The 23,177-nt window shown below is 45.9% G+C and overlaps 1 protein-coding gene across 2 annotated transcripts in view; it reads left to right on the forward strand.

Moving 5' to 3' along the window:
• MRRF (mitochondrial ribosome recycling factor) overlaps window positions 1–22,451 on the forward strand; it is a 53,447-nt gene extending 30,996 nt beyond the window's left edge. Inside the window, exons 6-7 of one of the 2 annotated variants that reach the window (XM_032865783.1) lie at window positions 10,740–10,899; window positions 20,055–22,451. In XM_032865783.1, the coding sequence (XP_032721674.1) occupies window positions 10,740–10,899; window positions 20,055–20,132 (238 nt within the window). In that variant the 3' untranslated portion in view covers window positions 20,133–22,451. The remainder of the gene's footprint in view (window positions 1–10,739; window positions 10,900–20,054) is intronic. The other variant, XM_032865784.1, reaches the window with a different exon arrangement.
• The last annotated feature ends 726 nt before the right edge of the window (window positions 22,452–23,177 follow it).

Consider the following 23,177-nt stretch of genomic DNA (forward strand, 5'->3'; position numbering starts at 1 on the left):
TGTGGGTCCCCAGGTGTGGAAACAGGCGTGCCTCCTGTCCTTAATGCTTTCTGTCCAGGAGATGAGCACCGTTAAATGACAAGAACCAGAGAGGCATAGGACCTTCTTAAACAGCTTTATTGAGATATAATTCACCCACTTCAACTGTCCAATTCAGTGGTTTTTGGTAAATTCAGAGTTGTGCCACCATCACCACAATCAATTTTAGGACATTTTTCATCACCCCAAAAAGAAACTCTGTACCCGCCAGCAGTCGCTCACAGCTTTATCCTCTAAACACCCCGCCCCACTTGGGATTACTGCAAGCAACCACTAATCTGCTTTCTGTCTCTGTGGGTTTCCCTGATGAGAGCGTTTCATAGAGATGGAATCACACATTACTTGGTCTTTGGTGATTGGCTTTTTTCCCTTAGCATAATGCTTTCACGTTCATCCATGTTCTAGCATCTGTAAGTGCTTTGTTCTTTTTATTGCCAACTAATATTCCATTGTAGGGGCATAGACCACATTTTATTTATCCATTCATAAGTTGATGAACATTTGAGTTGTTTCCGCTTTTTGGCTGTTAGGAATCATGCTGCCATGTGAAGGTTATTGCACACACTTTTGTGTAAACATACTTTCCATTCTCTTGGGTATATCCATAAGAACGGAGTTGCTGGGTCATATGACAGCTCTTTTTTTTTTTTTTTTTTTAACTTTTTGAGGATCTGCCAAGCTTTTCCATGGAGGCTGCATATCTTCTGTGCCCACCAGTAATGTATGAGGGCTCTAATTTCTGCCTCCCCTTGCCGACACTTGTCATTCTAGGTCATTGTTGCTGCCATCACCCCAGTCAGTGTGATGTGGTATCTCGTCATGGTTTTGCTTTGTATTTCCCTCATGACTGCTGATCCTGAGCGTCTTTTCATGGGCTTGTTTGGCATTTGTATATCTTCAGAACAATGGCTATTGAAGTTCTTTACCTATTTTTTTTTTAAGATTTTATTTATTCATTTGACAGACAGAGATCACAAGTAGGCAGAGAGGCAGGCAGAGAAAGAGGAAGGGAAGCAGCTCCCTGCTGAGCAGAGAGCCCGATTCGGGGCTCGATCCCAGGACCCTGAGATCATGACCTGAGCCGAAGGCAGAGGCTTTAACCTACTGAGCCACCCAGGTGCCCCTACCCATTTTTTAATTGAGTTTGTTTGTCCTTTCATTGAGTTGTAAGAGGTCTTTATATATGCTGGAACTAAACTTCTAGATACATAATTCTTCACCTCTTAATTGTAAAAATGGTACACATTTATTGCAAAAACTCGAATCCTACAGAAAAATAAAAAGTTTTTACTGTTCCCGAAATATTTTTCCATGAAGTAATTTGATAAGTTTGGGGGTTTGGTGTATATGCTTCCAAATTGTAAAAGATGCGTGTACAAACCTGTAAGTATATATATATATATGTATATAAATATATATATATTTTAAGTTTACATAAATGGGATTGAATAGCTGCCTTTTTTCTTTTTTTCCATGCCTTGTGTACATCTCTTCATGTTGATCTCATTGTTTTTGCCAGTGCAGAGAATACCGTTTTGAGATGGGTGTAATACAGATAAGGAAACTGGGGCATCAGAAAGTTTAATTTGTTCAAGGTCACAGATTAGTAAACAGAGGAGTCATTATTCAGATCAAATCTGTCTGCTTCTAGAACCCAGGTTCTTGTCACACTCATATTGCTCATGGGGCTGCCCACCTGGAGCCTGTCTTCCAGCTCTATGGCCTCCTCAACTAGCTGCTGTAGGGCCTTGTGGACCTTGTACCCGAGTAGTGTGTCTGATGTGTGCATTTCAGGAAACACCCGTTTCTAACACAGCCTACACACGAGCAGACCCTCAGCAGACCTGAAAGGGGGAAAAAGTCAGAGAAGAAGGCTGAAGGACCTCATTCGAGCTGGGGCAGCCGCATACTGCATTTGAGCCACTGCAGCTACTTTTCCAGGCCTTTCCTTCTCACCGCCTGCTTGCCACCCGCTGCTTGCTCGGGGCAGCTCATTCTGCTGGCTGGGTTCCAGTCCCTTGTTTCTTCCCGCCTTCCAGGCCCTCGAGGGCCTCCATGCACTGTTAGGGTGCCTGCCTCCTCCTCTACCGTGTGGCTTCCCACCCAGCCTGCAGCTTTTCAGGCGTGCCTCCTACTACTTTAGGATCCATGTTTGTGAAACAGGGGCTCCCTCCCAGCACATAGGTTCTGGTTGAAACACATAAGAAAGTGCTATCAGGAATCAAGAGTGGAAAATGGACAGAGTTCAAAGTGCCACCAACACCTGTACAAAAGCTGCACCCCAGAGGACAGGCTCCTCTCCCCTCCGCTCCTCCTCTGTCCTCTCTGCCCCACTGCTGTCCTCTCCACTTTGTGTCCTGCGCCTGTCTACAGAATGTGGCAGCTGATGGCTACAGATCAGATCACTTTTCTGTGGCAGTCCTCTCTAGATTCCCTTTCTCCTTTCTCCCCATTACATTTGAACTTGTAGGGGAGCTGGAGGAGTAGTAATGAACTATGTATCTAAGCAGGCCTTAATGTAAGAGCAGTGCTGTTCTTATCACCTCCACTAGTAAGAAAAGCTGCTTCCGTTTGTCAGCACCAACAAGGGAGGTCTGGAATGCAAGAGTCGGCTGCACGGGGCTCAGATCCAGGTCTCCCAGGAACTTGTGTGGCCTTGAGCAGATTCTTGATCTGTCTGAGCCTCCCTTTTTTTATCTGTGAAAGCCAGATAATAGTGTCACTATGTCCGGAGTGTTGTGAGGATTCACGGAGTTAATGCCCGGAGACTGTGTCAGCTCAGGGCTGGCATGGAGAAAGAGCTCTGCAAAAATTAGGTATCATTATTACTGAAGGGGAGCCCCTGCCATCCGAGTCAGATGTCCAGGCAAACGCAAATGGGCCTGTAGTTAAGCGACAATAATAAGATTCTCCCATATCTCACGGTGGTGTTTTATTTTCTTTACGTCACTCACAGTTCGTTTTATTTACTTGTTTCCCTCTCTCCCTAGAGCATGTATAGGAGTTGCTCTGTCAGTTTCATTCATGGTTGTGTTCCCGGGCCTGGAACTCGGCCTTGCGTGTAGTGAGAATGCCAAAATGCCGTCAGTGTTTATGGAATGAATGAAGATGAGCACTTCCTGTGTGCTCACTGCTATTCCACGAGCTGTTGGTGCTCTCCCGTATATTCCTAACAGCCCTCTTTTACAGCTGAAGAAATGGAGTCCTAGGGGAAATGGGAGTCTTTGTGCCCCGTGTCACACGTTAGTAAGTGGAAAAGCAGGCAGTCTTTCTCAGAGCCAGGGCTTGGATCACCCTCTGCTGTGCTCTCCATCCGTAGGAGACATCGTCAGTACTTTTATTACTGATAGCATTGACAGCTTTTACATAGTTAATATGTACACAGGCCGAGTTTTTTTTTAACCGTCTGCTCATTTGCTCCCAACACTCACTGTGGAAGAAATGGAACCTTTTTATTACTCCCCCTCCATTTGACAGTTGAGGAAATAATAACAGATAATGTTTATTGAGGGCATTACTGTGTGCCACATATGTATTAATGTTGAATCCTCACAACAGTCCCATTAAGTTAATGGTATTATACACATTTGGCAGATGGAAAAACTGAGGCAAAGAGGTAAAATTACCTGTCCAGGGCCACACAGCTAAGACATGAGAGATCTGAGCCTCAAATCCCAGTGGACTGGCTTCAGGGACTCTTCTCCTAAGTGCTTCGCCAGATGTCTTCTCAATTCAGAGAGGACAGCTTACTTGTGCCCATCACCCAGCTGGTAGGGGGCAGAGCCGGGATTGGAAGCCAAGTCTGCCTTCACCACCAAACCTATGTTCTTTCTCCTGTATGTGAGAGCTGAAGGAAGAGTTACCTGCACTCGTCTTTGGACTTGGGTTTCTGTCCCACTGGAGTGACAGGGAAGAAATCAGCTGAGTTAATCAAGGTCACTCTGCTAAGAATGTGGAGATGTAAGCCCTGACCTCAGCCTTCCTTATCTCTGCATGCTGCTGGGCTGTGGTTCAGCATGGTCTGTCTGGCTTAGCCAGGCCTTTAAGAGTCACAGAACCATCATCTGCAAGCGGGTGGCAGGTTGTGTCCCCAGAGAGAACTAAAGTGACCGCAGGTGGTAGACGTCCCTCCGAAGTGCAGATATGATTTCCTTCGGGCAAAAAGGACACCTGAGGTCTTTATGAGACATTAGTGTATGGACAGCAGGCTGGTTAGCTGGGGGGTAGGGGTGAGGAAAGAGGGGAGGGGGAAATCGTATACCTAGAAGCATAGGAAGTCTGGCCGAGCTACACAAACAAAAACATTTCCTTCGGGGCCAGGGGCCCCCCAGCAGTGGGCAGCGCCCACCAGCGAACAATGAAGCCGGGCATGTGTTGGCTGCTGATTGCAGGCCGATGCTTCTGCTGGGGGGAGGGCTCCCAGAAGCCGGTGCGGAGGTGGCGAGGTCTGTCTTCGTGGAGCTGTCAGAGATGTATTTGATGGGACATTCCCTGGAAGTGCAGCTTTCTTCTCCCCCAGTTCCCCTTCAGCTGCTGGAGGAGAACGCGTGCCTCCCACTACCCCCAGTGCCCTCTCGCCTCTGTTCCCACTCTTTCCCTCTCTGCTCACCATCCACTCAGCAGCCCAAGCTCAAGGCACTAAATCTTTTTGACGGTTTTCTCCCTCGCCATTCACTTCCTGTTAGTATCCGCAAGCCCCGGAGAGTGTGGTAAGAGCAAGAACGCAGCTCACCAGTAGTGAGCTTCTATAGCGCACATGAGGCGGTGTGCCAAGGCCCTGCTACCACCCTTTTGCTTAATACTGGCTTCTGCCCTCTTAGGATCATTCTTCCTGCCACTTTCTACATGAAGAACCAGTTTAGAGAAGTTGAACAGCATGCTTACGGTTCTGAAGCTGGGAAGGAGCAAAGGGGGATTCCAACTGAAGTCTTCTTGGCTTTGAAGTGTGTTTTTTCCACCTTTTAAAGTCCCCTCTAAGTAACCAGTGATCCTTTTGAAGTTGAGTGTCTGACATATCGTAACTGGGTTTTACTGTAACTGCCCACGCTGAGCAGGGCTTCCTCCGATATACACCTGGTGAGTAGCTTTGTACATGTGTCCCATTCTCAGTGAAATAATAGGAAGTATCAGTGTAGTCCGGGGGATTCTCTGCTGTGTGAGTTACCATCAGGGCATGTCCTCTGCTTATTGTTCATGAGAACACGCTCAAGGAATTTTGCAGGAAGGCCCCCATCCAGGATGTTACCGGAAGACCTGCCTGGTGGATATGTACAAACAAAGTGTGACCCTGCCAGCTCAGCCCAAACCCCTGCCTTATGCTGGGAGGCTCTCTGACCCTAGCGGAAAAGGCTGCTGTCTTCATCATCCAGCCAAGAAGCTGCTACAGGGCGGCTCCGCAGCTTCCCATCTGCCTGCCGAGGAGCCCTTGGGTAGACTTTTGCCAGGATCTTAGATGTCACTTGTACGTTGCCATCTGCACAAAATACATATCTGGTCATATTTCCCGGGCCTCCCCCAGACTCACGGGACCGCGAATTACTCTTAGGAACAATCTGGTAGGACTCTTCAACTTTTTTATCATGGTAAGATACACATAAACAATTTACCATTATTTAAAAATGTATAGTTCGTGGTATTAAGTACATTTACATTGTTGTACAACCATCTCCAGAACCCCTTTTCATTTTACAAAACTAAAAGTCTGTACCCATTGAACAGTAACTCCCCATTCCCTTAACCTCCCAGTGAGCCCCTGGAAATTGCTATTCTACTTTCCATCTCTGTGAATTTGACTATTGTAGGTGCCTCACAGAAAGTAGAATCGTGCCGTATCTGTCCTTTTGAGTCTGGGTTATCTCACTTAGCATAATGTTTTCAGGATTCGTTGACGCTATCACTTGTGTCAGATTTCCTTCCCTTTCCAGGCTGAGTGCAGCTGCCCTGTGTGTGTGTGTACCACCCCGGGGTCTCTTCACTCGTCGGTGGACCGACGAAGCCTCGGTGTGTCGTCCAAGGGCTTGTGTGCGAACTCCTGTGCATGCCAGGCTCACCAGCCTCCTCATTTGGGACAGTCTTTCTCCTCTTTCTGTCCTCATCCTCACTGCCTTTTTCAGTCCCTCAGAGAGCAGTACCCATCTTCTGACCTGAAAGGATGCCTTTATTTTATACAGACCATTCCCACGGGTGGAAATGATCTCCCCCAGCCGTCATTTCTCTATTGATAAATAACCTCCAAGCATAAACTCTTCGTTATTTGAAGATGCCTCAGTGAGCACCAACACGTCAACAGCAGCAGCACAGGCAGCGGATGTCCTCTGAGTGTCTGTTCTCTACCAGGCTTTTGTAGTGTGGATGTTCTATGTGTTCTTTCACGGAATCCTCACAAGAACTCTGAAAGGTAGATGCTAGGGTTTTTTTGTGTGTGTTTGTTTTATTTTAATTTCTATTTCCAGATGAGGAGACCAAAGTCCAGAGACTTTAAATAACTTGCTTGAGGTCCCTTAGCCCCTAGTGGTAGGCCCAGAAGTAGAGGGGAGTTGGGGGGCTAAACTTTGTAAGCCTTGGATAGAGCACCACCCCTCCCTGAGGGCCCTTCCCCTCATTAACTGGAAGAGCTCTCTTTCCGTTTGTTCTAATACATTTCTAAATGGAGCCTCTGCCTTGGTTTTGTTTAAACCCAGAGATCTGTGGCAAAAGAAGAATTTGAAAACTCCAGGCCTGCAGAATAAATTTCACCTTCGCAGCCTCCTGCCCTCCTGCCATTAGATCTCCCACCGTGTTTCTGCCTGGAAGGCCTTGTCCTCTCTTCTGCAGCAGACCAAAATGCTTCTAAGGCATTTTCCAAATCTAGGGACAGAATGAGTTGTACTCCTCTGCTTCCTCCTCCTGCAGAAGGCCCATCCCTCTGCCCTAGCAGCACCAACGCTCTTTCTCAGTAGTGGCTCACGGGTTTGTCTCCACCCCTGGGCTGAGCCTCCAGGGAAGTCGGACCAGGCCTGCCTTCTCTCCGAGCTCCTCCGCCTGGCCCGGGATCTGGCATGGACCTCGGGCCTCAGCCAGTGCTTGATGAATGAATGCACGCCAAGTGCAGAGCCCATGCTCAGAACCAGCGGGCCGAGAGCAGAAGCCCGAGAGCAAACTAGCGCGTACTCAGAGAACCCCATGCATGCGAGATGGAGATGCTCAGATGTATTAATCACGGGTTTGGAAAGGAATTAAGATATTTCCATAATGCAGTATGTTTCTTTTCTAAAACAGATGTGCCCTCATTGTTTCATGAGGAAGTAATTAGGTGTATTTGATTAAAACATTCATAATCGTTATCATTTATTCAGGGCTACTCTGTGCTGCTATCTTTATGGGTGCTTTATGTATGTGTTGTGTCTGCTTCTCCCCATCACCCTGTGAGATGTCTTTATTGTCTTCGTTTCAGAGATGAGGCATCTGAGGCTCAGAGAGATTAAGGAGCTTTCCCAAGGATACTCAGCTTCTGGGTGATAGACATGGGAATGCAACAGGTCTGGCTGGCTTCAAACCAGTGCCTTCCCATCAGCCCAGCTGCTTCTGAACTTGTTTTTGAGATACCTTTCAGCCCAACACCCCGAACCAGCACACATATTCCCTTCCCCTCAGCTCTCCCTGTGCCCGCCCCCACCCCTGCATTCAGCTCTCCATTTCCTTAGATTATCGCCCTGTACTTGCATCCTGAAGCCGAAATGCTTTTGTCAGTGACAATAATTGGATGCTGTGATGTGTGGAAACTGGTGTTAATAATAGACTAATGTCACATTAATATTAATAAATACAAAATAATACATTGTGTTAAAGCCAAATTACATATATTGTGATTTTGTTTTCTCTTTATATAGTCTTTTACTCCTAAGATGTCTTTGAGTCCCAGTGTATATATTTTTTAAAAGATATGTTTTTTTCTTCATGTAAAATGTAAATGGAACAACTTAGTGAAAAGGAAGTTCCTTAGATAAAATTTTTTATTTTATTAAAGGTTGTCCAAACAGTGGGATACCTATTTCAAATTATGAAATATAAGATTGAAATACCTCTCTTTAGAGAAGTTTAAGAGGTTTCTTACAGACTTAGATTCATTTATTTTCTGCTCCTCCTAGTATTTCAGCGGGATTAAGTTTTTTGAATCAGTGGATCAAGTTTTAATTTTCCTATTCCTTCCTTATACTGACATATGCTTTGGCAGAACTAAAAAGAGACCTAAACATGTCAGCATGATTTTTGTTCAATGAATTAAAAACCATAAAAGTAACAAGATCTGATCCAAATCCCTAAACTCCTGACATGGTGGTTTTGCCCTTTTCAGTCCCAAGATTCATATTACTGACTTTGAAAAGCTTTCTGCCTGGAAGCAAAAGTGATGGCAGCAGTGCATAATTTATTTGAAATAGATTACAAGGGGTGGGCAGCACGGAGGAGGCGAAAGCACACAGGCCAGAGATCTGGATTTGAATCCCGGTCCTGTCACTCAGGCCCTTACGCAAGTTGCTCAACATCTGTGCACCTTGGTTTCCACCTTGGCAGATGGGGGGATGGGAGTCTAGCTGGAAGAGTTGTTTCGAGGGGCTGTGAGGTGCAGCACTTACAGTACTCACCTGGCAGAGACGGGCTTAATAATGGCAGTAATCAGGATCATTTCTATTTCGAGAATACCTTCAAATAGCTGAATCCAGAAGGATTGATTCATAAGGCAGCGGCCGCTTTGTCTTCAGAGCTCATCTTTTCTCAAAATTCTTTAATTTTTTTCCTCATCCTGTCAGGGGGAAAATAACAGGTAGATGCCCCTAAATCTTTTAACACCTGCTTGTCACTGCTTCACTTGGAACATATATACCCAGAACGTGGGTTTGTCCTTACCGAGCAAGAACCACACTGATTTGAGGGTCAGGAACCATATGCCAGGGAGGTCCATTTCGGGACCCGGGGGGCAGAGGAATTTTTCTAAGACTGTTGGCACTTGAGACAGGTCAGCCTGGGTTTGGCCCAAACTTCTTGGGCTTCATTTTCTTCATCTGTAAAATGCAGCTCAAGACCTTGCAAGACCCTCCATGGTATGGCTTTCCAGCCTCTTTTCTTGTCACTCTTATTATCTGTGCTCTAATAATTCCTCAGATGAAGCATGGTCTCTTTGCAGCTTCGAGCCTTTGTACATGCCCTTTCTTCCTCCTGGAAGCCCTCCTTGGTGTGCCAGCACAGGCAGCCTGCCTTCATTCTTCAGATCCTAGTGTGTGTGTGTTAGGACCGGGTGGGTTATGCTACAGTGACAGGCAACCCCCAAGTCTCCGTGGCTTGGCACAGCCATCTGCTTCTGGCCTCGGCTGCATGATGGACGCTATTGATCGTGGTCACTCTGGGACCCACGCTGATGGGAGCTCCATCTCCACTTGTACTGCGGCTAACAGGAACAAATGTGCTGGAGGCCACACTGGCTTCTAACGCTCCTGCCCGGAGGTGACCCCCTTCATTTCCACTCACATTTCATTGACCAATGCAAGTCATGGCACCACACCAAACTTGAGAGGGGAGGGGAAAAATGCCTTCCTACTGGGGGAAGCTAAGAACCAGAACACTAGTGAGCAGACCCAAAGACTCCCGCATTTTGGGATTATTTCTTCAGGAGCCTCTTCCCTCACTTTGCTGCCTGCCTGAGCTCGGACGGTTGCTGGTGAGTCATTGGAGCTGCCTTAGTGTTCCTGTGGCTTCCCTCCCCACGCCACGTCCCACGGGCCCATTGTAAGTGCCTCTTTGCTTGCCCCTCTCCCCGGCTGAGCTCCCTCGGTCAGTGTTCACCGTAGTACCCTCGTGCTCGCCCCCGCTATGGTCGGTGAGTCGTCCTCACTGTGCAGAGGATGAAAAAACAAAGACCGAGCAAACTCGCAGGGTCACTTTGCTGGGGTGTTGTGATGAGGGAAGGTAAAATAATAATAAGTGCGTCCGGTAATCATAAGGACCAGCTTAGGAAGTGTTTGTGGCAGGGGCTTGTAAGAGGCCCTCCTTGTGCTTGTGGTGGTGAGACGAAGAGGAAGGGAACAGAAGGAGCTGACATCCAGTAAGCACTCACACGTGCCAGACCCTCTTTCGGCTTCTTGGCAGAAGTTAACTGGTGTGGCGGTTCTCACATGTTGGGACTCATGTTGCGTCTTGGTCAGTTTTCAAGTGATTCATAAGTAATTTGCTATAATCATTAGTAAGATTCTGAAGATTGCAACTTGACTTGTTTCAGGTGATTTAGAGGTTGTATGGTGCAGTTTCTGTGGCGCTCATTTGCGCTGCATCTCTAGTGGGAGAGAAGGGGGTAGAATTGCTTCCTTTTGTTGAGCCATTCACATGGGCCAGGGTCAGCACTAAACAGTTTATACGTGCACCCTGTCTTAACACCTTCACACCATCTCCATCTTACAGATGGGAACTCTGAGGAGACAAGTCAGTCACGCATGCGGTAAGTGGCCAGAGTGCGCAGGCTCAAGTTTTCAGCAGTCCTCTTACTGGCTGTCCTCACCTGACTCTCCAGGAACTTCACTGGGCCCCGAGCACACCCCGGGCATGCTTCAGGAATGTAAAGATCATCACGATGGAGAGCAGAGCTAGCAGACAGAGTGATACTAAATTCTCAGCTAGCAGCTAACATGTGGGATGATTTTGTTGAATGTTTTTGTGTTTTGTTTTTTAATCAGAGTAACCAGGGAGCACAGGGAAATGCTGGTGAAACTGGCCAAGCAGAACACCAACAAGGCCAAGGATTCCTTGCGGAAAGTTCGTACCAATGCAATGAATAAGCTGAAGAAATCAAAGGACAAGGTCTCAGAGGACACCATTAGGCTCATAGAGAAACAGGTACTGTTGCCAGCAGATGTGGTACTTGCGGGTCTGACCCAGGGAACCTGGTCATGTGTGAAGAGAGGAAGACTAAAACAGAATACCCCTGATTTGTTCCCTGACGTGATGAGGATTGGCTGAGTCTCTGTTCTAGGCTTAGCCCTGGGAATGTGGAGGAAGAGAAGACGCTGTTGGCTCTTCCCTGGGTTCCAGGCTCCGTGCTGAACACTTTCCATCATTTCATTTATCCTTGTTGCTCTGCAGTTGTGAAGGAGGTCCTGAGGAAACTGAGGTTCGGAGCAGCTAAATAACTTGCTCCAGGTCACATGCGGGTCCACTAGAAATGGATCCCAGAGCAGCAGACTAACTTCAGAGCTGGACGCCGACACTCTCGTGTGCATGTGTGGTGGCTTGTCTGGGTGCTGGCAAGTGAGGACTTACCAGTGTTCTTACTGCACTGAGAGGTGGCCCTCGAGCAGACTGCAGTGAAGTAGAGCCTGGGGACAGGTTGAATAACACGTGCAGAGGTGTGCTGTGTAAAAGCACTTCATGCGAGTGGTGATTGACGCGTGAAGATGGCTGAGGCTCGGGAGTGGACAGCACAGCAGCCAGCTGGGTTGATCAGAGCGGGGCTTGGAGACCTGCCTGAGCAGCTGGGCCTCCGGCCTGTCCAGACTCTGCCACACTGGCTGTGCAGCTCTGCCAGTTGTCTGTGAGCACGCCAGCGCTGCGTGACGGACCGTCTCACAGCTCAGTGATGTACAGGTCCAGGCTCTATTTCTTGGTCTCCTTTCCGTGGGTCAGCTGGGGAGTCGCTGTCCTAGGCTGGGCTCAGAGGGCTTGGCTCCTGGCTCCGGATGTTGGATTGGGTTCAAGTCTGCTTTATCTTCTGGAGTCAATCTTCTGGAGTCAGTAAGCTTCCCAGGACATCTCACTGTATCATGTTTTATCTTTTCTCTTTTTCTCTTCTTATTTATTTATTTATTTTTAAGTTTTATTTATTTGTCAGAGAGAGAGAGAGAGGGAGCACAAGCAGGGGTAGCGGCAGACAGAGGGAGAAGCAGTCTCTCCGCTGAACAAAGAGCCCAGTGCGGGACTCGATCCCAGGACTCTAGGATCATGACCCAAGCCGAAGTCGGGTGGCTTAACCGACTGAGCTACCCAGGCATCCCCCGCAGGACATCTTTTCAACAGCAGATGCTAAGAACATAAGCCCAGCCATTCAAGTACATTTGAAGCCCCTCTTGGTACCTCACACGGGCCAAGCCCAGTAGCACCAGACAGAGAAATATCAAAGTTTGTGGAGGTCTAGGGGAGGGCATGAAGATTTGTTGAACAATGATCGAATCTACCACAGCATTACGATAACTTAAGGAGCTTATAAAAATATAGGTTTCTGGGACCCCACGCCCAGATTGGGGCCCTGCAGATCTGCATTTTTAAATGTTCCCCGGGTGATTCTGATTCAGTAAGTCCCTGGAAAGACTTTTTTTTTCCCCAGACAGTGGGGAGTTCCCATCTGTGTTTATGAAAGCTGACTATGGTGACTGGGTAGAAGACAGATTGTAAGGATCAAGAGGGGAAGCAAGGAGGCCAGAGAGGCTGTTGTGGAAATCCATCCAGGAAATGGCGGCCTGAACTTGAGTGGTACTGGTGGAATTAAGATAGAAAGATGAATTTACCAGTATTTAGGAGATAGAATAATGTTTAGCATAATACGAAGGGCTTTGCCCAAAGCCTCAACATTCACCACAAAAGCATTGTTTTCAGAAGATTGAATGTGAGTGTGGGCAGGCTGGGGAGTAAGGAGGCAGGGAGCATGAGCGCTGTCAGAGGGACATCTGGAGGAGGCCATAAATTGACTAACTGCTCCCCTTCTCCTGGACCAGCAGTTAGAATGCCAGTTGTAGACCAGCCCTAACGGTCACCTAGGAAAAAATTTTGGATGGATGCCTGGGCTCTGCTCCTGCCTCTGCTGACCTTCAGTAGGTCTCCCCAGGAGTGTATACTTTCTAAAAGCTCCCCAGATAAATTTGCAAAAGCAGACACAGATGGTAATTAAGGATCTAGAAGCCTTGTTGAGTATCCCTGTGATGGTACCAGAGTTAGATCAGGGTTGTTCTGCACTTGATATCCTGTGACCTTAAGGACATTACTTGACTCCTTGCAGTCTGTTCTGTAGAAAGGGATTTGTAATTCTTACTGCAAAAGGTTGCCCTGGACGTGCTAGAAGCACGTCCTTGTGCCCTCCTCTTGCCTTGCACCAGCTAGAAGAGGTTCCTAGATTAGGCTGGTCTTCTCTGAGCACCAGTCAGGCGGTGTAGCAGTGTGTCCTTGGCCCCAGCTGGGCCAGCTCCTGGTCCGTCCCCAGGGACTCCATCTCTGCTGTCAATACTTGACATTTCCCGTGCTTCTTTGCGGTAAGCCCGTGGACCTTGGGAAAGTGCCAGGCACTCCTCACTCAGCAAGACTGTGCCTTTGCCTCAGGGGCCAGAGCCCACGTTCCCTGGAAAGGGGAGAATGATCAGATGAGCAGTAGTCTTGGTCAGACCCGTGTGACCAAGACATGGCCAGAAGCCTTCACATGAGCACCTCACGTTTCACCTTCCTCCTCGGGTTAGATTTGTTTCCTCAGTGCTTATTTCTGTTGATTGTTGTTATTTTTCGAAAGGAAAATAATTGTGTTAGTTTTTTCTGATACTAAGCCATACATGTTAGTGTAAATTTGTTTTGATTCAGAAGGAAGTAATTGCAATTCCATCACCCAGAGATGACCACTGTTAACATTCTAGTGCAGACCTACATGCCATCTGTGAGGACTAATATTACAAGAGATCACAGTGTATGCACATAACGTACCCAGGGAAGTAATCTTTATTATCCAGGACATTATTATTTAAAGATGAGTTCTTACCATCACTGTTAATAACTGCCTTTACTGTCACATATTAAAATGAGAAAATCTTCAGGAGACAGCCTTGTGCACACTTTATTTTGTTCTTTTCACCTGACAGGAGACACTAAGCTGGAGTTTTGAGTATGTGGTTTTTGTTTCTGTTTTTTAAATAAGCAAAGCAGAGGGCTGATTGTTGTTTTATCAAATTTTTAAAAATTTATTTACTTTGTTCCTGATTATCCGAGTAATATATGCTTACTGTAGAAAATGTAGAGAATTCAGAAGACTGTTTTAAAAAAATGGGGGAAAATTCACACCATAAACCCACATTGCAGAAGCAACTGCATTTTGCAGTATTTTTAACATTTTGCAATATTTCTGCTTTACTTCTTTTTTTTTTTTAACTACAGTTTTTAACATGGCTGAATGTGTAGTGTGCATATGGTTTCGTACTCGGCTTTTTATTTTCTGTTTAGCATTAAAACCATTAGCATTTTCTCATGTCTCAGCAAACTGTCTATAAACAGCCATTTCTGATGGTTGCAAAATAGTCCGTCTTGTGGTTATGCCATAATTCACTTTCATAAGCCTCTTGTTGGACATCTAGTTTGTTTAAACTTATTTGTTATAAATAAGGTTGCAATGAATATTTTTATACATAAATCTTTGTTGAGATCATTTCCCTAGGATAGAGTCCCAACTGTGGAATTATTGCACAAGGGGAGTGCATATTCTTAAGACTCTTGGTATGTACTGCCTAAATCACTTGCAAGGGTTTTTAGAATATTTGTATTTTTTAAAATTTTTATCTTTTCTAATCTGTAACATTTGAACCCAGAATTTTTTTTTTGAAAGATTTTTATTTATTTATTTGACAGAGATCACAAGTAGGCAGAGAGGTAGGCAGAGAGAGAGAGGAGGAAACAGGTTCCCTGGCGAGCAGAGAGCCTGATGTGGGGCTCTATCCTAGGACCCTGGGATCATGACCTGAGCCGAAGGCAGAGGCTTTAACCCTCTGAGCCACCCAGGCGCCCCTGAACCCAGAATTTTTAATGTGAGCTTGAAGTGCTGCTGACCTTAGAAGTATTGCTTTTACTTCTACATGCCACAGAAAAGATTTAGTTTTTATATAAATCTATACAGCCTTTCTAAAGGATAATATAGCAGTATGTACCAAAATCCATGTATTTCTGACTCAGAGGCTTAAGAATTTATCCAAAATAAATTGTCAAGAAATCTTACCTACAGAGGTGTCTGTTGATGTATTATATATAATAGCAGAAAATTAAAAACTGTTTAAATTTCGGACAGTGGGAAAATAAATTGTTTTATATCCATATAGAGGCAGTTTTAAAAATATTTTGCTGGGGTGCCTGGGTCACACAGTTAAGCGTCTGATTCTTGGTTTTGGCTGAGGTTGTGATCTGAGGGTTATGAGATCAAGCCCCATGTTGGGCTCTGCACTAGATGTGGAGTCTGCTTGAGACTCTTTCCCTCTCCTTCTGTACTTCCCCTCCATGCTTTCTCTCTCTCTCAAATCTTTAAAAAAAATTTTTGCAGGGGCACCTGGGTGACTTAGTTGGTTAAGCATCTGTCTTTGGCTCAGGTCATGATCTGGGGGTCCTGGGATTGAGCCCCATGTCTGGCTCCCTGATCAGCAGAGAGTCTGCTTTTCCCTCTCCCACTGCTCCCCACTCATGCTCACTTGTTCTCTCTCTCAAATAAATAAATAAAATCTTTAAAAAAATATTTTGCAGACATGGTAAATTTCTTTTGGAATTAATTTTTTTAATTCCAACTGAGCCACCCTGGCACACAACAATATTATACTATGACTCCATTTTTGTGATGAAAATTTTCATCATAAAAGGATTGGCAGCTTAGGAGTGCCTGGCTGGCTCAGTCAGTAGAGCACATGGCTCTTGATCTTTGGGTTGTGAGTTCGAGACCCATGTTGATTGTAGAGATTATTTAAAAATAAAATCTAAAAAAAAAAATATTGACAGCTTCTCTACTTGAGGACGTTAATGGTGGTCATTTGAGGCAATGGGATTATGAACGATTCCAATATTTTTCTTCGTAGAATTTTTTTTTTAAATGTTCCCAAATTCTTTTGAGGTCAGATTTTTTAAAAACTATATTCTAAAAATGTTTCTTCTTTGGTGTATAAAAACGAAGGCATTGAGTTATAGATTCTATCCCTAGAGTCACGTCTGACACCCCCCCACACACACACCCCCAACTTCCCATCCTGCAGCCCAGACCAGCTCTGCTGAGGAAGCACCAGGGCCTGCCCACTTGGGACTCTGACATCTGCCGGCCTGCTGTTTCACCTTTGCTTCAGTTTACTATACATGGGCCTGCTGAGCATTAAAGCGCTTGGCAGAAACACCAGTAGATCTGGCCAAGATCCTTTCACTGCCGCCTTTTTCTGAGAAACGGTGCTGCTCTGTAGTGGAGCTGGGTGCTCGCGGGCTGATGGAGGGAAGGGCTTCTGGCGGTCAGGCAAGCAGGCAGGGAGGCTTGGTGGGTGAGGCAGTGGGTGTTCTGAGCCAGGCCTCAGGGAGGCGGACTTGCTGCCCGCCTGCCCCCTCTGTGCACTGTGCCTCCCCCTTTGCTGTCTCCGCCTTTCACATCCCTGAGCGAGAAAACAGTGAATGTGATGATGATGATGACGACGACGAAGATGGTGACGATACGGTCTTTATGAGGCAGATGAAAATGGAAAGGGCCCTTGCTGTGGAGTCAGGCAGGCCTGACTGGTTGAAATCTCAGGTCTTTGACTTCTCAGCTGCGAAGGTGAGCAAATGGCTTCACCTTTTTGAGCTTCTGTCTCCTCATCTCTAAGGTGGGAGGAGGGGTGTGCATCTCCCAGGTTTGGTGCGAGGACCAGATGACACACATACTTTCAAGTGGCTGGTGTGGTTGCCGGTCCTCTGTAATTGTCCACCCCGTTTGTCCCATTCCTTTCCCCTCCCTTTGACTTTGAATATGGGGCTGGGATTAGCCATTGGAATGACCCTCACACAGCTTGCCTGGGGTGAGGAAGGACTAGGCCAGGTGCTGGGGACGCCTTGCAGGGAGCAGCAGCACCAAATTGGCAGTCGGGGTATGTGAGTTCCTGGCTCAGTCACGCCACTGACTTTCTAACGTGACCTTGGGCTGATTATTGAGCATTTACACCTTGGTTTATTCCTCCGTAAAATGGGAATAATGCCCGTCTCACCTGCTAAGGCAGGCTACGTGTGGTTGTTGGGTTTGGACAGAACCCCTTTGCATATGCCATGTGTGACTGTGCAGCTGTCAGGTAAAATAGTCAAGTCTTCACAGTTTTTTAAAGGGACATAGTCACAGCATTTCATAGGTTTTGAGGGTTATGTGCAATAATGTGTGTAAAGTTTTTAGCCTAGTGCCCGGCACATAGTAATACTCGGTAAGAGGGAGCTATTGTTGGTGCTGTTCTCGTTGTTAGTCATCATTTTATTTTATTATTATTTTTAAGATTTTTTATTTATTTTAGAGGGAGAGAGTGCATATACGAGCAGGGGGAGGGGCAGAGGGAGAGAGAGAACCTCCAGCAGACCCCCTGCTGAGAGCAGAGCCTGAGTCAAGGCTTGATCTCATGACCTTGAGGTCATGACCTGAGCCAAAATCAAGAGTTGGATGCTCAACCAACTGAGCCACCCTGGCACCCCATGTTCATCATCATTATTTAAGAAGTCTGATAAAGATGGAAAAGGTGAACTTGCTGGCAGACTGTCCCCAACGGCACTCTGTGCCTATAATTTGGTAGAAAGTTAGTAAATATTTTCATTAATTGATTAATTTGAAGTCAGGAAGTAATAATAAAAATCAGAGTAGCACAAGCAGCATTTGCATAGCAAATAACCAGGTTAAACTCTGCTTGCATAGTCATGAACACGTTCAGTCCTCACAACAACTCTCTGAGGAAGGGACCAGCATCCCCATTTGATAGATGAGGAAACTGAGATTCAGGAGCTTACACACTGTTACCCCGCCAAGAGTTTAACCCAGCATCCACATTATCACACTGTTAGCCTAGGTACTCTTCCTCTGTCCAGCCCCCATTCCCGTCTCCACACTGTCCTCGCGCCATTGTTCCAGAGTAGGCTTGCTGGAGTGAGCGCGGCTGGGCGTCATGCACCTGCCGTGCAAGGCAGCTGCTCTCCATGGGGATGGCAGCATCTTCAGAGCCTGTGGCCCAGTGAGGAGGGACCAAGCAGCCATTCGGAGCCCAGCCGCTCTTCCAGCATGCCCAGCAGCCCCCAAAGCCGTGCCTTCCACCCGCTGCAAAATGTGCAGCTGTTGCTATGGCGAGAGCCTGGTTGTCTCGGGGCCTGGGACCAATTGCTCCAAATCCTTTTTTGTTTACCCTTTCTAGTGCATTTAGTTCCTAGTTCTTGGCCAAGGCCTGTGGTCTGCAAATCAAGATGTCAGGCAGCCCCTGTGCCACTGAGGACACGGATCCCAGGCACCATACTTCAAGGCTTCCTGTCTTTGGTCCCTTTTAGACGTAGGAGGGAAGCTGCAACCCTTATTAAATTGTATTGTATTTTGTTCCTCACTTTTAGTGCATGTTTATTTTTGAAAATTTGGGAAGTATAGAAAAGCACAGAGAACTTTAATAATTATTTATTTAATAAATATTTCTTGAGCACTTGCTATGCACTAGGTCTTTTGCAAGATATGACAGATGGGGACATGAATAATATATTACCTATCTTCCCATCCCTAAAAGATAAACACTATTAATATTTTCACATTTCCTTCCATTTTAAGAGATGTGCATTTTTTTACATATCTGATATCATTTCTACTATGAATATACACAATTTTGTATCCTGCTTTTTCTTTAAAGGTAACATGAGGGGCATCTGTGTGGCTCAGTGGGTTAAAGCCTCTGCCTTCAGAGTCCTGGGATCAAGCCCTGCATCAGGCTCTGCTCGGCAGGGAGCCTGCTTCCCCCTCTCTCTCTGCCTGACTCTCTGCCTGCTTGTGATCTCTGTCTGGCAAATAAATAAAATCTTTAAAAAAAAATATAACGAACATTTTCCCATGATATTATAAAGAATATCTTGAGACATTATTTCTTTTTTTCTGATTACAAAAGCAATCCATACTTGCTGTAAACATTCAAACATTTCAGAAATATGTACTCATATTTATACCCTTTTGGGTATATGTATTCTACTACTTCCCTGTTCTATTACTTTAGATTTTCTGATTTTTCATTATTCAAAATAAAGCCTAGATAGGGGCACCTGGATGGCACAGTCAGTTAAGCATTGACTCTTGGTTTTGGCCCCATTTGTGATTGGTTTTGGCTTGGGGCATGATCTCAGTCGTGAGATCAGGCTCCATGCTCAATGTGGAGTCTGCCTGAAACTCTCTCCCTCTGAACCTTTCCCACTCACTCTCTAAAATAAATAAATCTTTTTTTTTTTTTTAAATAAAGCCTAGATAAATATCTTTGCATATGGAACTTCAGAAATTTTTTTCAGATTCCATTCATGTGGTAATTTCCCAGTTGAGAGATTTGGGGGGTTAATAAATGGTATGGACATTTGCATCAATTCAAATTCCTATCATTGCTATATGAGCTTATTCATTTTACCATAGCTTTCTGGCGTGGAATGTTGTCATTAAAAAACTACAACATCAAACTTCGTTAACTACGGTAACTGAATTATATCTTGTTTTAATTGGTGTTCCTTCAGTGTCTGTTGAATTTTCCATGTTTGTTAACCATATGTATTTCTTGTTTTTTCAAGACTTCTTTTTTTTCTTCACTTAACTACTAGGATCTTGATAGTCTTACCAGTTAGTATGAAGGCTTTACACAGCAGAGTGTCTGAGGTGTAGGAAATTCTAGAGGGTCATTAGGTGACCAACAAGGCTGACTTCTCTGTATTCTATAATAATAGTTAAGAATTTTGGGCTGTGGAATCAGACTACTGGGGATTAAATTTCATCATTGCTACTTTCAGTTGTGTATCCTGACAAGTGCTCTAACTGCCTCAGTTTCCTCATCTGTGAAATGGGGATAATGATAGTATCTATCTCATGGGGCTGCTGTTGGGAATCAGTAAGAGTGTGTATATAAAGTTCTTAGCACAGTGCCTGGCTGGGACGAAATAATGTGAGATTTTGTCACCATCCATATTTCCCAGGTAACTTTTACATAGTTTCGGAACGTTTGTCCCCCTCCCCTTCCCCAGCCCCAGTTACCGGGCCGTCTCATTCTGTGTTCCTGCAGATCAGCCAAATGGCCGATGACACCGTTGCAGAGCTGGACCGGCATCTGGCAGTGAAGACCAAAGAACTCCTTGGATGAGAGTCCCCCCAGGGCAGCAGTACTCCGGATCCCGGTTTCTGGTGGATCCCATGGATGGCAGATTGGCCCCTTTCTTCTCTGCCCATACGGAAGGCTGTCACATGCGGTTACCAGTCTTTGTGAGGCTCAGCCTTCTAGTGCGACACCCCGACTTGGGCACTCTCTTCCTCCTGTTCCCTGTCCACCCCATTCTGCTCTGGCCCTCTGCCTTGGGAGGCCCTCAGAGCATACCAGCTGTGACGGGTGGCCTCTACTTAGGGCATTTGCCTGATGGTGACATTGCCAAGCGACTAGGACTATCAGCGGGCTCAGCACCGTCTGTTTCTCGTCTCGGGAGCCTCCTTTTCAGTTAGTTGGGCCCCATCCCCGGCTTTGAACTCTGGGCTGATGTGGGCCTTCGCCTGTGACTGGATCCCTTTGCTAGAGGCTTGTTTTTACCAAACAATAAAATCAAAATCAATTGGAAAGAATAATCACCACAAAGGAATGGATAGTCTGGATTCATGGTCTCTGAGGACCCATATGTAAAGCCACTGGAACAGTTTTTGCCTCTGAGTCATCCTCGCACGTGCTCTTTTCTCTGCCCACACCGTTGTGCCTCTGCTGGCCTACCTGGCCGGTCCTGGTCAAGGACCAGCTTGGGTATCACCTCCTCTGGAAAATCTTCCCTTCCCCCCAGCCTGGGACTCCCATTATTGGCTGTCAGCACTGCCCACTGCTTTTATCTGAACGTTCACTAGTCTTTGTGATAATTAGTCTGTATATCTTTATTTTCCTCAGAACTTGGCATAATGCCTAGACCATAGTAGGCATTCAGATGTGTTGTGAATGAATTGTACAAAGTAGCTGCTCAACAAATACGGCCTGCTTTTCCTTTCTTTCCAGTCATAACACCATCACTCTGTCATTTTCTACTCTTGCCTTTGTCCTCAACATTTACTTGGTAATGAGATAGGTTTCCCACACGGCCTGCCTGTTGTTGACAGACGAGTGCTTTGTTGTGGCTTATCTTTGGGTACTGGGTAAAGTAAAGGTTTTTTCTTTCTAGTAATATTCTTTCCTTTTTTCTCTTCTCTGCTCTTTTCTTCTCTTTTCATTCTCTCATTCATAACATATAGCTAGAGACAGTTCTAGGCATCACCTTTAATCTTGGTAAACCTGCGAGATAATGTGTTATCTTCATTTTATAAGTAGGAAAACTGAGACTTGACAATATTAGATAACCCCCAAAGTAACAAGCCTAGTAAGTGATAGAGGGTTTCATTATTCATTGTCAGGCTCATTTTGCAGAGACAGGGGAGCTCGAGAGAGGTTCAATTTCTTGCCCAGGGTTACAGAGCTAGCGAGTGGCCGAGCTGGGATTCAGACTGACGCCTGATCTGAAGCTTGTGTTCTGCCCACGGCATCCTGCAGCCTTCATGAACATTCAGTGAGCACCAACTGTGTGTCAGGTACCGTGCGTGCTCCATGCTGGGCATGCAAAACTGGGTAAGACGTGACCTCTGTCTCGGAGGGGTGCATAGCACGCTGGACGAAGTTATTAGCCACAGTGTCTCGGGTGGAAGATAGGAAGTTCATTCCCGTCTTGCCAGATGTCTGCCTTTAGAGTGGAACGACTTGGGCAGCTTGGGGCCTGGCCGCACTCCTTCGAAGCAGCATCTGACTTTTCTTTGCTGTCTGACTCCTCTTAGATCCTGTCCCTTGCGGGAAGTCTGCTCTTCGCCCTCTGTTTGTCCTGGTAGAGCACAGTGTACATAGCCGGTTGGGGTTCAAGGTCAGAATCAGGTCAAAAATGAAAGAAGCCAACCTAGTCTCCTGCCCCTTACCTGTCCTCAGTCCAGCCCCATTCACCAGCCCTGAGTAGCCGTCGCACTATCAGAAGTCAGGTGGGGGAAGGACAGGGATAGACGCGGCAGTCAAGGAGCCGTTTTTGGGGTAAGCCACATGGCGGGGGCATGGCCGAAATCCCCCACTCACAGCAAATGTGCTTCTCAAAGATGCAGGATTTTTTAATAAACAGAGGAAATGATAAATTATGTTGTAACTCCACTCCAAAGGCATTTGGTTCTTAACAGCCAAATCCTCTGTAGTCTTTAAATAAACAAAAACTTATTTGGTGAACAGACGGGGTTGGGGAGGGGTTGGGAAATGAAAGATTTTCTGTACTTGGGTCCCACATGTCAACAATTTCTCTCCTGTGTGTATGTTGGCCAAAGCTGTATATCATGATAAATGAATAAAGGAAAACCTCGAGCCCAGGGCAGTGAGACAGCTCAGCAAATGGCTTTCAGCTGATTGCTGTATTTCAGTTGACGTTTATCAGAGAGGTTCTCTGTTCTTCTGTGTTGGGCTGCGGTGGTGCAGGGACCAGGATGACACTACCTGTTCAGGTCTGCTGAGTAATGAGCAATGCTGGGGCAAGGCCTTCTCCCTTTCTCTTTCCTTGAACCTCTTTCTTTCAAAAGGAAAAGCTGCGGATGGAAATTCCTACCCTCGCCAGAAGGATTAACCTCCTCCTCCATTGAGCTCACCAGCTTTCCAAGTCCCATGAAACATACAGGCCAAAGAGACTTAAAAAACTTTTGTCTTGTTTGTTTTTTTTACTTTCTTACATGCTCATGTGTGTGTGTGTTTTAGAAGTTACAAAAGAAACTGAAATATAAAAAGACCAACTTCCCAATCTTACTCCCCTTTAATGATTAGATGTGTATCCCTCCAGACCTGTATACTTACATAATTTTTAAAAAGCAGAGGACGAAACAATTCTGTTCATATTGTGAAGCTTGCTTTTCTTTTTTTTTTAAACCCAACAACACATGATGGCTACCTACTCATATGTGAACCTGGAGATACAACTCACCCCTTTTTCATGGCAGTGTGCTATTCCATACTATGGATGTACCTTAACTTACTTCACTGCTACCCCTATGATATATTTTTTAAAGATTTTATTTATTTATTTGACAGCGAGAGACACAGTGAGAGAGGGAACACAAGCAGGGGGAGTGGCAGAGGGAGAAGCAGGGTTTCCACCGAAGCAGGGAC

This window comes from Lontra canadensis, unplaced genomic scaffold, assembly GCF_010015895.1.
Source record: "Lontra canadensis isolate GAN:19392208 unplaced genomic scaffold, GSC_riverotter_1.0 scaffold30, whole genome shotgun sequence".
NCBI classification, from domain to species: domain Eukaryota; kingdom Metazoa; phylum Chordata; class Mammalia; order Carnivora; family Mustelidae; genus Lontra; species Lontra canadensis.